This window comes from Myotis myotis, unplaced genomic scaffold (genome assembly GCF_014108235.1).
Source record: "Myotis myotis isolate mMyoMyo1 unplaced genomic scaffold, mMyoMyo1.p scaffold_m19_p_3, whole genome shotgun sequence".
Taxonomy (NCBI): domain Eukaryota; kingdom Metazoa; phylum Chordata; class Mammalia; order Chiroptera; family Vespertilionidae; genus Myotis; species Myotis myotis.
The window spans coordinates 202,607,060-202,621,306 of NW_023416335.1; the positions used below are offsets into that span (position 1 = coordinate 202,607,060).

Here is a 14,247-nt window from a genome sequence, read left to right on the forward strand (position 1 = left end):
CGGCCCCGGAACCCCCGCCTCACAGCCACGGCCAGGCCGGGGCGACTACCCCCAGGGGCGGAGAAAGGGCGCGACTCACCTGTAGGCGTCCGCTCCTTGCCAGGCGCAGTGGGTCACGGGCCCCCGGCTCCGACCGCCTTCCCTCACCAGGCCGACGATTCCGGTGGCCGGTAGTCGATCCGAGGACCAGGAACCAGGCCCGGGGCCTGGAGCGACTTATGAATTTCCCTCAGCGGCGCCAACTAGGTCACCTGTCTTTACCGGCAGCCAATCAGAACGCGGGAGACCCAAGAGCCCGCAGATTCACGCCCCCAGCGCAATCAATCAGGGCGCAACGCAGGCCATGTGACCCTCCAGACGCCCATTGTTGGCGCAAGGCAGGTTGGGGCTAGGGGCGGGGCCGGCGGCAGGGGCGGGGCCGGGAGGTAGGGGCGGGGTCGGCGGTAGGGGCGGGTTGGCGTGGGAATCACCTTTTCAGGGAACTGAGCCGGGTGCAAGCAAACTATTGCCTCCGGCACTTTCACACCCTTTCCTTGCCAGCAATTTATAAAAGCTGGGAGTTTCGGTTATTTGGTCCCTTGGGGAATGTCACTAACCCGTAAGAAAAAAAACGTAGAATTAACTCAGAAACCACTGTATATTTAAGCTAGGGCCATTCAGAATTCCCAAAAGAACAAAGAACTAATGTACAAAAGCCCCAAATCTCTTTGGAACATATGGAGCCTTTCTACTATCCACTGACTGTTCCAGTCCTCCACCCAGCAGTCAGAGGTGTCTGATTCATCTTTAAAAACCTCCCTCCTGCCATTTTCACCTAAATACTTGCCTTTTCTGTTAACTGCCAAGTGGTTTACATTCCAATGACTACTTGTGATGCCAATTTAATAAATTTCTCCTTAAAAAATGTCTGTCTCATTTACTCTCTCGTTTATCCATTCAATCAACAAATATTTATGGCATGCCTATTAAGTGTCAAACATGGGAAACAGCAATGAGAAGACAGACATCAGTGGACAGGACAAAGGGGAATAAAGCACATTTTCTGTTCTGGGAGTTTACATTCTAGTGGAGGACAAAGACATTAACAACCGACAACATGATTAATCGCAACTACAGTTAATGTTTCCAAGGACAGGATGCCCTGACCTTGCCTAGTTGTCCTATGCTGGTGTGTGGGAGTTGGAGTCAGGAAAGCTGTCAGATTTTCCTAGTGTTTCCATAGCACACTGTGCACAGTTCTAACACAGCCTTAACATACAGCACTGCAATTCTTTACACTGCCCTCTCACCCTGTGGAGTAAACTCCCTGTGTGTACTGATGAATTTACTTTCCTATGAATAATGCTTGGCACATGGTAGGGACTCAGGAAATTTGAACTAAATCTCTGAGGCTAGCCTTAGTACCCAATCTGTGCTCAACAGGCTTTGCTGAGAGGGACTGATATTTGACTTTAATGCCAGAGAGTAGCAGCAAGAATCCTGACTCTTTGTCTCAAGATCGACTTTGATCTCCAGGATATTCTTGAATGAACTGTTTTTTTTGGTATACTATAAGGTAGGGGAGTGCTTGTCCTGCAACCCTTTTCCCTTTAAGTTACCCATATTAAAAAAAACAACACAAAAAACCTTATTATGTGTGGTTTTATTGAACTCTTTTTTCTCATATACAGGGACTTGGTGTCCAGACAAACCAAAGTATTTCACATGCACTTAGGAAAAGGGAATCAGAGTAGGATAGAGAGAAGAGAAAGAAGTTAAGGAATGTAAACTCAGGCCTTAGAACTGTATGGTCAGGAGGGAGGGAACAGAGATATCCACTACAGTGCTAGCAGCTTACACCAGGGCTCCACATAACTGTGTGAGGAATGATAATATGCATAACCTGTGAATTGTAATCAAAACTTGAAACTGACCAACTCAACTATGCCAACTGTCTTAAATGTTACCTAAAGCTTTTCCATCCTAAATATTTATTTATTTATTTATTTATTTTTTTAATTAAATCTTTATTGTTCGGATTATTACATTTGTTCCTCTTTTTTTCCCCCCCATAACTCCCCTCCTCCCAGTTCCCGCCCCACCCTCCGCCCTCACTCCCCACCCACTGTCCTCATCCATAGGTGCACGATTTTTGTCCAGTCTCTTCCCGCATCTCCCACACCCCTTTCCCCCCCAGGAATAGTCAGTCCATTCCCTTTCTATGTCCCTGATTCTATTATAATCACCAGTTCATTCTGTTCATCAGATTATTTATTCACTTGATTCTTAGATTCACTTGTTGATAGATGCATATTTGTTGTTCATAATTTGTATCTTTACCTTTTTCTTCCTCTTCCTCTTCTTAAAGGACACCTTTCAGCATTTCATATAATCCTGGTTTGGTGGTGATGAACTCCTTTAGCTTTTCCTTATCTGTGAAGCTCTTTATCTGACCTTCAATTCTGAATGATAGCTTTGCTGGATAAAGTAATCTTGGTTGTAGGTTCTTGGTATTCATAACTTTGAATATTTCTTGCCACTCCCTTCTGGCCTGCAAAGTTTCTGTTGAGAAACCAGCTGACAGTCGTATGGGTATTCCCTTGTAGGTAACTGAGTTTCTTTCTCTTGCTGCTTTTAAGATTCTCTCTTTATCTTTTGCTCTTGGCATTTTAATGATGATGTGTCTTGGTGTGGTCCTCTTTGGATTCCTTTTGTTTGGGGTTCTCTGCGCTTCTTGGACCTGTAAGTCCATTTCTTTCACCAGGTGGGGGAAGTTTTCTGTCATTATTTCTTCAAATAGGTTTTCAATATCTTGCTCTCTCTCATCTTCTGGCACCCCTATAATTCTGATGTTGGTACGCTTGAAGCTGTCCCAGAGGCTCCTTACACTATCCTCGCATTTTTGGATTCTTTTTTCATTTTGCTTTTCCGGTTGGGTGTTTTTTGCTTCCTCGCATTTCAAATCATTGACTTGATTCTTGCGCTCCTCTGGTCTGCTGTCGGGAGTCTGTATAATATTCGTTATTTCAGTCCGTGTATGCTTAATTTCTAGTTGGTTCCCCAATATAACATCGAGGGTCTCATTAGTTTTCTTGTAGATCTCATTAAGTTTATCGGCGGCTTCTAAACAGTTCTTGAGAGGCCTTAAAAGTGTGGTTCTGAACTCTATATCTTCCATTGACAATTTTGTCCTGTTTCTTTGTCTCCGCATTTTGTTATGCTTCCTTGGTGCACCCCCTAGTGGTCTTTGTTTGCAGTCTTATAGTTAAATCTTGATTGTTGTAGCTAATTCCAGGGAGGGTTTGACCTCCAGGCCAAGTGGCTATGAGAATCAGCTGTGTCAGCAGTGAGAGAACTTCTGTCCTCTAGGGAGGTGCTAATCTGGCATTTGCCTGAGGCTATCCGGCAAATGCCTGTGTGCAGGGCTTGGGCGGGGCGGGTCGCACAGGATCAACAGGGTGGGCTGGAGAGAGCAGTTATGGCGGCTCTCAGTCCTGTCCCCAGGGGCTCTGCCTCTCTGAGTCCCAGCACCCGCTGCAAAGCTCAGAGAGAAAGCTGCACTCGCTCTGACCGAAGCCAGACAGTCCCGCTTCTCCCGTTTGAGTCTGGGTCCCTAAAGACTCGCCCGGATCTGGAGCTCAGAGTCTGCGACTCCCTCCCGATTGAAAACGCCAACCGCGCCCTCCGCCGCCAGCCCGCTCCACGCACTCCGCACCTCCGAATTTGACTTCAGCACTGCGCCTCCTCTGAGTGTCCGTATGCGTTTCTCTTTCCTCCTAGTTGTAGGACTTCCACTCAGCCAGCGTTCCTGTGGTTCTGGGTGATGTCCCTTCCGTTTTTTGGTTTCACTTTTGAAGTAGTTGTTCAAAGCAGCAAACTCCGGCGTTAACCTATGCCGCCATCTTGGTTCTCCTCCATCCTAAATATTTAAATTGTGCCTTTCTAGGGCCATAAAAATCAGAAAACAACAACAAACTTTGGATGGAGAAATGGGAGAAAGCACCTAGTATTATGTATATACTATATACTAAAAGGGCAATATGCAAATTGACCCCAATGCAGTGATGGCGAACCTTTTGAGCTCGGCATGACAGCATTTTGAAAAACCCTAACTTAACTCTGGTGCCGTGTCACATATAGAAATTTTTTGATATTTGCAACCATAGTAAAACAAAGACTTATATTTTTGATATTTATTTTATATATTTAAATGCCATTTAACAAAGAAAAATCAACCAAAAAAGTGAGTTCGCGTGTCACTTCTGACACGCGTGTCATAGGTTCGCCATCACTGCCCTAATGGCAGCACGATCAGGAACAACCGGTCACTATGAAGCACACTGACCACCAGGGGGCAGACGCTCAATGCAGGAGCTGCCCCTTGGTGGTCAGTGCACTCCCACAGGGGGAGCTCCACTCAGCCACAAGCCGGGCTGACAGCTGTGAACGCAATGGCAGTGGCAGGAGCCTCTCCCGCCTCCTCCTTAGCACTAAGCCGTCAGTCGGACATCCCCTGAGAGTTCACAGGCTGCCAGAGGGATGTCTGACTGCCAGCTTAGGCCCAATACCCCCCAGAGGTCCCAGACTGCCAGGCTGAGGGTCCCTCCCCCGAGTGCATGAACTTTCGTGCACCAGGCCTCTAGTTATCTATAAAAAAAATCACAAACATGTTTGAAATTGTGGGAAAATCCTGAAGCTTCTAGTAAGAGATGCATTAAAAAATGATACTGTTATCAGCCTTTTATATCCCAAATTTATTAATTTGTTTTAAGTGAATGTGAAAAATATAAGGACCTTGCATTGCCTCATTCAAAAGCTTGGTTCTCTCAACTCAATTTTTCCAGGTTGCCAGCACAGTTTTTTGGTAGTAAGAATTCAAGAATATTTTCTGAATGAGTAAAAGGTCTTGAATCCCTCAACCACCATGGATAGGGTTTTTAGAGCACTAATCCTTCTAGTGAGGGGAGAACACTGAATTCACACTACTCAGTTGGAGCACATTTATTGATACTTCTCTTTTCCTTTCAGTCATTCTTGTTAGTCACAATTTAGACCAAACTAAAAAAGCTTTAAAAAAAACCCCACCAAATCCTAAAAAATAAATCCCACTACATATCAGTGGCTTTGTTGAAATAGTGTTCTTTTATTGAAATACTTATTCACCTTAAAACTGAATCTTTTATTCCCCTGGATGGTGATGGCAAATCCCAGGCCTATGAATTTTTTCAGTTCTGTACAGTGCAATCAGGTCCGAAGAGGATGGTGTGAAGTATAGGTATTATGAGAATCAATTAAAATATTACTCCTACTTAACAATGGTGGCAGAAGATAGTGTACACTTTTTTCTTTTCTCAGTAACAGAATTTATTGATCAGTATTAATTCATTATCTAGGATACTGTTAAAATGAATATCATCTAAAATGTATTGTTTCTGGACTTTTGACTCAAATTTATCCTCAGTAAACTTTAATTATTATTATCACACTAAACATCTATCATTACCTAAAGTTAAGGAGAAAAAAAAGCTACTTGGCAAGAATTAGCCTACTAGAGACAGGAAAAGGATAATAATAACAATAGTGGCAGCTGATCAGAGCTGCAGCATACAGTGACACAGACCATGCACTGCACAGCACAGTCCAGTGAGCTACGCAGCATGGCAGCCCTGGAGCTAACAATTATCTAGATATCCTACTATATGCCAGGCACTGTGATGAGCAATTCATACTCAGTATGAAGCAGATACTATTCTCATTCCCATTTTATATAAAAAAAAAAAAAAAAAAGGCACAGAAAGTTAATAATTTGCCCAAGATCTCAAAGCTAATGAGTGGCATTTGACTCCAGAGCCCACATTCTTAATCTGTTATCCTGTACTAACTTGCAGTTACAATCCCCATTACTTGAAAAAACTCTCTTTGGTTTTACATCTTTCTTGCAGATAACTTTATTTTTTTTTTAAATGTTAAAGTATTTGGAAGACAATATTCTTATTTGGAATAATTTTGAGAAATCCTATTTTACTAAATACATGGGTGGGCAAAAGTAGGTTTATAGTTGTTTGTATGGAAAAGAAAACAATAATTAATAATAATACAAGAATAAACTCATGTTTCATGTATTCACAACTATAAACCTACTTTTGCCCACCCCTGTAAATGGTGGCTATTCAGAATGGTGACATGTGGTTTATAGAATCTCTTTAATTTGTAATCACATCTCACAAACCAATGTTCTCCCCCTTTCCCAAAACAAACAAACAAGTAAAAAAAGAAGAAAAACGACCACCAAATACACAAGATTCCATATATGCATATACTTTAATAACAAAGGTCACTTTAACTGTAAATGAACAAAGAAAGGGAAACAGAGAACTTAAACATGATACTTGCACAAGTTTGGTCAAACAGGCATACATGAAGCTTTAAAACATTGACTGTCTAGGTTAACAGAGGCTATAAACTACCAATTTTGATTACACATTTCCTAAAACATTATTACCAAAGAGTGCAAAGTTAGAGCAAACAATGTCAAGAAAATTTTAACAAAGTCTTTTAAGAAAGTCTAAAAACCTCCTATTTTCCCACATTGACAATCAAAACTTTGATTTTTTTTTTATTATCAGAATATCAGTTTGCCACTTTAACTTTTACCATACATGAAAAATTATCAAAAATATATTGATGGGTCTATACTAATTGTGCTATTTATATTTACATTAAGCAAATTCTTTTACCAAGTTCTTTATATACAAATTACCATGTGTCCTATGTGAAATTCATTGAAAAGTTAAAAACCGCAGAAATATCATTAGAAATAACTGCTTTCCATCAATGAAGAACATTTTAACTGAAAAAAAGTATTGAACTCCCCATCAATTTCAGCTGGAACAGCATTCCTCCTGAACGTTTTCTGTGATTTAAGAGGGGGGAAAAAACTGGGTAAAGCTTAATTGAAAGGAATTAAATGACAAAAATTTGATGAGTATTTACTGATCTTATTTTCAAGAAATTTACAGTTTAAGTTGGCAATAAAAAAACAATAATAATTTTAAAAATATAAACAGTTTAAGATAACTGAAAAAACAAATGTCTTCAAAAACTGTCAAATGCACTATAAATACTTTCAGCTTGGCTGCTGTGTCTCAGTGGTTGAGTGACGACTTATGAACCAGGAGGTCACGGTTTGATTCCTGGTCAGGACACATGCCCAGGTTGTGGGCTCAATCCCTAGTGGGGACATGCAGGAGGCAGCCGCTCAATGATTCTCTCTCATCATTGATGTTTCTATCTCTCTCTCCATCTCCCTTCCTCTCTGAAATCAATAAAAATATTTAAAAAATACTTTTCATATAAATTTAAATCACAAAATAGTATCCCGTAGCTAAGTGAATTAAATACAGGCATGGCATCCAAAAAGGGCCAACATTAAAAAAAAACTTTAAACTATTTCCAAACTGGAAAGAATTTAAAGTATCACAACAGGTAAAAGAAATTTATAAAGACTTAAGAGGCAAAGATTTGGGGAAAGATTCATAAAGGGATTATATTAATACCACTAAAATTAAAAAGTCACTTTAATTGTTTTAGATTTGTCACATAGGAAGGAAATGAATAAGATGCCCTTCTGAGAAAAAAAAAACAAGCACAAATTTATAAGCTTTTCACATTTGAATATCATTGATTGAGATGACCAGAAAACTGAGTATAGCACTTTGTTCAGTACAGACGCATTTCTCGTCTAAGAACTAATTGATTTTGTAACAATCACTGAAAAATGTATGCCTTTCTGGTCTGAAAATAGAGGTTAGCTCCATTTTGGAAATTATCTTAATTTATATTGATTACACAGTCCACTAAAGCAAGAAATAAGGCTATAAAATATTTACCTAATTAGTGCTCTGTCGCTGGACTTTACGACCGATACTCTGTGTGTCTTCCTCCTGACTAGGACGTTTCCCACTGCTGAGACCAGTGCCCACGGAGCTTCTTCCTACACATTTAAAAAATATACATTTAAAATAGGAAAGGTAAAGAGACACAACAATATGCTCAAATGCTTTATTCTTTTTTTTTTTTTAAATCCTCATCCAAGGATAATCTCCATTGATTTTAGAGAGAAAGGGAGGGAGAGAAACATTGGTTGGCTGCCTCCCATACCTCCCATATGTGCCACAGGGGATCAAACCCACAACCTAGGTATGTGCCTTGATGAGGAATCAAACCTGAAACCTTTTTGGTTGACTCTCAACCAACTAAGCCACTGGGCTGGGCTCAAACACTTTATTCTTACCTTGCTTTAATAGATGAGTTTGCTGACTGTCTCCAAGAGCATAATGTAAAATACCACTCCCTTGAGTATAACCTGTTAGTATTTAAAGCACAGTAAAATTACTTAAATTCTAAGTAGTATATATTAAGACTATAAATTAATTAGCTTTATGCTATTTTTTGTTAGAACCTTTGAAAATTGACATAATTATTCAAATTGCAAATGAATACTAACTTTTTGACATTATTATTATTACCCAAATTAAGAATATATGTGGCACCCTGGTTGTGTGGCTCAGTGGGTTGGAGCGTCATCCGTACACCAAAAAGTTGCAGGTTCAATTTCTGGTCAGGGCACATACCAGATTTTGGGTTTGATCCCCGGTCAGGGTGTGTACAGGAGGCGGCCAATCAATATTTCTCGTGTGCATTGATGTTTCTGTTTCTCTTTCTCTCCCTCTTTCTTCCCCCTCCCCCCTCCCTTTCCTCTTTCTCTAAAATAAAAAACATGTCCTCAGGTGAGGATTAAAATATATATATATATGGCAACTAAACATATATCATACAGAAAAACATTAAAATCAGACTTTGTAAGGAAAACTCATGTGCAAAGGACTAGAGGTCTATGATAAATTTTTTGGCCATGTTCACAGGGCCACTGACTTTATATTTATTACCTTTTAGCTGATATATACCTAGAGAGAATAAAAAATAATAAGCATTCTGAAAATATATTTGAGTTTTATTTTATCCTTAAAATTGCTCTCCTTATTCAATTAGCAAGAAGATCTTTACCTTGACCTAAACTCTACTACATGTAATGATTCTTTCTATCTAAAATGTCACTAAAATGAAGTTAGGGGTGTGTGTTGTATGTATGTGTATACACATGTATGCACGTGTACAAAGAATTATTATAAACATTTTAAAGAGAGATTTTTAAAAACATAGTGAGGTTTAATAAACAATATCTTGGTTATTAATCTCTTAATGTTACTATAGAAATTTCCTTTTCACTTACTTCCACTGCTGCTACAACCTGGGATATTTTCTCCAGGAGAATACCCCATGAGGCCTCCATTCCCATTAGGATTAGAAGGCACTGATGCAAGAAGACCTAAAGGGAAATAATGTCCTATTAAATTATGATCAAGATCAAATCAAGGGTAGCTGCCAAAGAAGCAAATCAAAGGAAGTTACTGACATACCTAGTCCTCTATATCGTGAAAGCTGCTGGTAGATCTGTTTCATCCTCTCAATATTCAAACGGCTTGCCTCAGCATGGTTCACCATTGGTTTAGGATAATTAATTCCTATCAAACATTTGGCTACCTTTTGGATACTTTCTGGTGCATTCCAGGGATCATAGATATATTTTGCAGGGAAGCCTCTTAGGACAGGCAAATATCGCCTTTTGGGAGAAAAATTATTAATAAAATGAACTACAAGCAAATAATAACGAACTATTTATTAGCTATGAATGACCAAGATCAAATCAGTACCATTTAAATGATTTGTTTACCCTTCTCCTCATCTCTGCTGACCATCATGAGGGGTATAATTGAAGTGTTGCTTAAACATTAAAAGCTCTTCCTGGATTAGTTACTCCAAACTAATAACAATCATCACCCTTGATTTACCTGATATAGTCTCCATTGGGATCTGTTCTTCTACCAAAACCAACAGGGCAATAGCAGTGAAAAAACTGTTGAAAAAAGGAACTACAAGACAGCCACATCCAACTTCCAGCATTTATGCTCCAATCTGCATCAAGTAATAATTCTTCAAATACCTTCAGAAGTAACAGTAACCAATTAGTTTGCACACACATAATTCTCAAAGCAAGCATTTTCCAGATCTCTGTAGATCAAAAGTCAAGACAAAGAAAATCTAGCATAGAACTATAAAATTAAACATTCCAAGCTTCCTTGTCTATGTTTTGTTCTATGAATTATTTCAGGAAAAGAAATATATCAGTAATATAAGTGGATTTCTGAATAGAATTTACCTTTCCAATCTTTGCAGTGTTGTGTGGGAGGAGGGCAAAAAATTATTCAAGTCACTGATTTAAAAGGAATATGAGATTAAAAAATGGAAGAAACATAAAAGCAAGAAACTTTCAAAAAAGCAAAAATGCTACCAAATAAATCACCAACAGAAACATAATCACCAACAGAAACATAGAAGCTTGGTAAACCAGCCTACCTAAAGAGAGCATCCAAATTAAATGACCTTTGAAAATATCTTTGAAAATGCAGAGTTTACGTTTGGAATATCAGTTATTTATTTACTTATTTATTTTTAAAATCTTTATTGTTGAAATAAGTTTGGAATTTCTTGATCCAAGAGGAAAACAATTAAAATAAATGATTTTTAATAAATTAATGAAGTAGGTGTTACACATCTTCCTCATGTAAACTCTGTACTAGAAAATTGAACAGACGCCAAAAAAAACCCACAGGATCAGGACTGGCTTGGAGAGGGGAAATTTATGATATAAGTAGGAAGGTAAAAAATACAGTTAAGCCCTGTTATGTATAACCATAAGATGATGCTATAAAATAAAGTATGCTTCACTTTACATAATAAAAGCACTACCAAAAAGCGGTGATGTTGAAGTGAAAGGATATATATTTTTAGATGTATGTTATGAATTCACTATTTCTAAAAACTCTTGAGTGAATCTTTTCCGTGACAGAAATGATTACCTATAAGTCTGTCAATGCAATTAAGTCCAGAGTGTTAAATCTTCAATTTCCCTTGATGGCTAGGCTGGTTTAGCCACAGAAGTGACTTGAAATTAACTGAATCAGTTTTTGCCTTATTTCCTGTCTGATTACACTATAATGGTCTCTAAAAGTGTGATTGTATTGCAGGAATTGAATTCTTTGATAGTGAAAAACTAAACTATAATTGAATAAACAAAATAGACAACTTCTAGGAAATGATTTAGTCAAGTATATAGTCCTTCAAAATAAGACATGCTACATTAGTTAGAACTTACCTTCATTCCTTCTTCCCAGCTAATCCACAGGTCACCTCGTGTAACGAAGCAAGCAACTGCATGTCTGGCCAAATGGTGAATCCAACCCTCCTGACGAAGCTGTGTCATGATGGCATCAATCCATGGAAAACCTGTCCGGCCTTCTGCCCATTTTGCTAAAGCCTCAGGATTCTTATCCCAAGGAATCTGAACACAGATGGGGTTTCCTTCCATTTTATCAAAGCGTGGATTATTTGTGGCTGCTGTATAGAAAAATTCACGCCATAACAATTGCCCATAAAGGGAAAGGGGAGGGGAACTGTTCTTTTTTACCTAAGATTAAAAAGCAAAGAAGTATTAAAAGCAATTTTTTTTAAAAGTAGCTTGGAAAATAAAATTTAAAAATCCAATTTTAATTAATACCTTTTTGTAGAGATCTGTTAGTTTGAAGTAAAATAGTCGACATGATAAACATCCAAATCGGAGGTAAGGACTGAGTCCTGTAGGGCTAGCAAGCAGGGAATTGGCATTCATTCGAGGTCTTTCAAAGTTAGCCACCCATGCCTGAAAACACACAGAGAAATACCCTAACTTTTCCATTTTAAAGGAGTGTTTAAGATTTAGGTTTTTAAAAACTGTTACATAGTTCTTATAGAGAATAAAATCATATTATTCCAGCCACAAATGACGTTTTAACAGAAAACAAGAAAGGATAAAAGTGAGCATTTTGTTGTTGTTCTTTCAACCATCCCCATGTAGCACATACTCATGTGAAATAAATTACCTCCAAATTCCTAACACAACATTGAGAGCACCTTTCACCTGTCTCTTTGACACTGAAGTAAAGGTGAAATAGAACTCTAACCAACTTCAAAGTTATGGCCATCAGATACCAACTTACACAAAAAAGAATAGAAGAGGTAGTGTTGGTAATAGCTAAAGAGGAAATAATCAGAAGAGGAGGAAAAAGGTATTTAAGTAAAGAGATAGTAGTTCATTTTCAAACAATTAGGTTTATGCTATTTTTTTTTTTTAAGGAAAACTGGATGAGTTTAACAGATAGCTTCTGTTTTTTAAAAAATAATTTTTATTGATTTCAGAGAAGAAGGGAGAGGGAGAGAGAGAGAGAGAAACATCAATGATGAGAATCATTGATTGGCTGCCTCCTGCACACCTCACACTGGGGACTAAGCCTGAAACCCTGGGCATGTGCTCTGACCGGGAATTGAACCATGAACTCCTGGTTCATAAGTAGATGCTCAACCAGAGCCACACGGGCTGGGCGGTTTATGCTATTTTAAGTATTCCTCTCAATCCTTTTTTACCAGTCTATTTTTTGTTTTTAAAAAAGAGTGAAATTATTTTTAAAATGCCAGTTTGGAAATATGAGCATGATCTATATTATCATACTTTTCTTTCCAAATGCCTTTCCAAACGTGTAAGTGCTTCAGTTTCTCCACCTGGCCAAACTGCAGAGGGTAAGCCATCAGTATCAAAACCTAAAAAAAATAAAATAAAATAAAATAATAATAATAATAATAATAATAATAATAATAATTCCAGAACATAAATGCTTTTTATTTAATCACAATAATTGCAAAGAAAAATAACTGAAGAAAAATATGACAGTAGAATAAAAATGAATTGATGACCCTAGATAGATCCTCACATATAGACGATAACATGTTCTCTATTCTTTAAAATGTGTATTTTATGTTGATAACAGATAGATCACATACTTTATTTTTATTTTTTAAAATATATTTATTAATTTTTAGAGAGAGAGTAAAGGAGAGGGAGAGAGAGAAACATTGATGTGAGAGTGGAACATTGATTGGCTGCCTTCCACATGTCTCTGGTAGGGGACCAGCCCGCAACCCAGGCATGTGCCCTGACTAGTAATCATCAAAACGTCAACCTTTCTATGCATGGGACGACACTGAACCAACTGAGTTAGACCGTCGAAGTGATCACATATTTTAGAACACATAAATAATGCACAGATTTATCACATCTTAGTTTGTTTCTTTTACTTTTTCTCCTATCTCTCTTTTTGCAAAATACATGTCAAATCAGAAATGGGATTTTCTGAGTGATTTATGAGCTCTTAAGTTTCAATGTTTTACCATTTATACCCACCTAGTTCTTCCAGTGAAGGGACTCCATATTTTTCATCATGGTCATCAGACAAAGGAGTTGTGCACTTTTCTATCACTTCCGAAGTAATTGTCTCTACTGGTATTTCTAGTGGTTCCATTTTGCTGATAAGAGTCTGGAATCTTTTATAAGTAAGAGGCGGTTGTCCACCATTAAGTTCTATGATCCTATTACAAAAGTTAGTAAAATCCAGTTAGTATAAAAAAAAAATGACAATATATTTAAGCTCTAAAAAGGCTTAAAACCAGAAAATAAATAAAATTACTTGACTTATAGGAGAATGACCAGGAAACTTGTTTAAAATAATTAAGAATCGAAAAAAAAATTTCCTTCATTTTCTAGATATCTGCTAGATGTCAAAAATATATAGCATGAAAATACCAAAACCTTTAAGACAAGGGATATTAAGCACCTATGAGTAAAAAGAACAAGTGGCCAAATAACAATAACATATTAAAGGCAATAACAGAAAAATATGGAAATGTAAAAACATTATCACATAGCTCAAAGAATAAATGTAAAGACATTATAACTCAGCTCAAAGAATCTATTAATCATCAATAAAAACTAAACCAGGTCAATATTATATCAAGGAGCAAACAAAGTCTCATTAATTAGGATTCTATATTATTGTTGTGACAATCACTTGCTATTTTCCATTTGCTCATGCTTTTGTTAAAAATATCAGCATACATATTTTATATACATATTTTATGTACATACTTTGTTTACTTCTGATCACTAATTGCTTCAATCAAGTGTACTAAAAGGAAAGATTCATGTTTGCCAAAGGTAGTTTGAATTCGACACTATTTGGGAATAGCTATTCTTTTTTTATTATGGCCATTTGCTTAGCA

General features: G+C 37.6%; 2 protein-coding genes across 9 annotated transcripts in view; both read right to left on the minus strand.

The window, feature by feature from the left end:
* The window catches only part of MTERF2 (mitochondrial transcription termination factor 2), a 52,272-nt gene extending 51,912 nt beyond the window's left edge, over positions 1-360 (minus strand). The window contains exon 1 of one of the 3 annotated variants that reach the window (XR_004965774.1): positions 80-360. The gene's annotated coding sequence lies outside the window, so the exon portion shown is untranslated. The remainder of the gene's footprint in view (positions 1-79) is intronic. The other 2 variants (XM_036297361.1, XM_036297360.1) reach the window with 2 other exon arrangements.
* A 5,921-nt stretch (positions 361-6,281) lies between these two features.
* The window catches only part of CRY1 (cryptochrome circadian regulator 1), a 43,543-nt gene continuing 35,577 nt past the window's right edge, over positions 6,282-14,247 (minus strand). The window contains exons 4-13 of one of the 6 annotated variants that reach the window (XM_036298140.1): positions 13,373-13,557; positions 12,644-12,732; positions 11,657-11,797; positions 11,255-11,566; positions 9,891-10,042; positions 9,459-9,661; positions 9,272-9,367; positions 8,273-8,344; positions 7,869-7,972; positions 6,282-6,917 (exon numbers count right to left, since the gene is read on the minus strand). In XM_036298140.1, the coding sequence (XP_036154033.1) occupies positions 7,869-7,972; positions 8,273-8,344; positions 9,272-9,367; positions 9,459-9,661; positions 9,891-10,042; positions 11,255-11,566; positions 11,657-11,797; positions 12,644-12,732; positions 13,373-13,557 (1,354 nt within the window). In that variant the 3' untranslated portion in view covers positions 6,282-6,917. Of the gene's footprint in view, positions 6,928-7,868; positions 7,973-8,272; positions 8,345-9,271; positions 9,368-9,458; positions 9,662-9,890; positions 10,043-11,254; positions 11,567-11,656; positions 11,798-12,643; positions 12,733-13,372; positions 13,558-14,247 lie in introns of all 6 variants that reach the window. The other 5 variants (XM_036298141.1, XM_036298139.1, XM_036298143.1 and 2 more) reach the window with 5 other exon arrangements.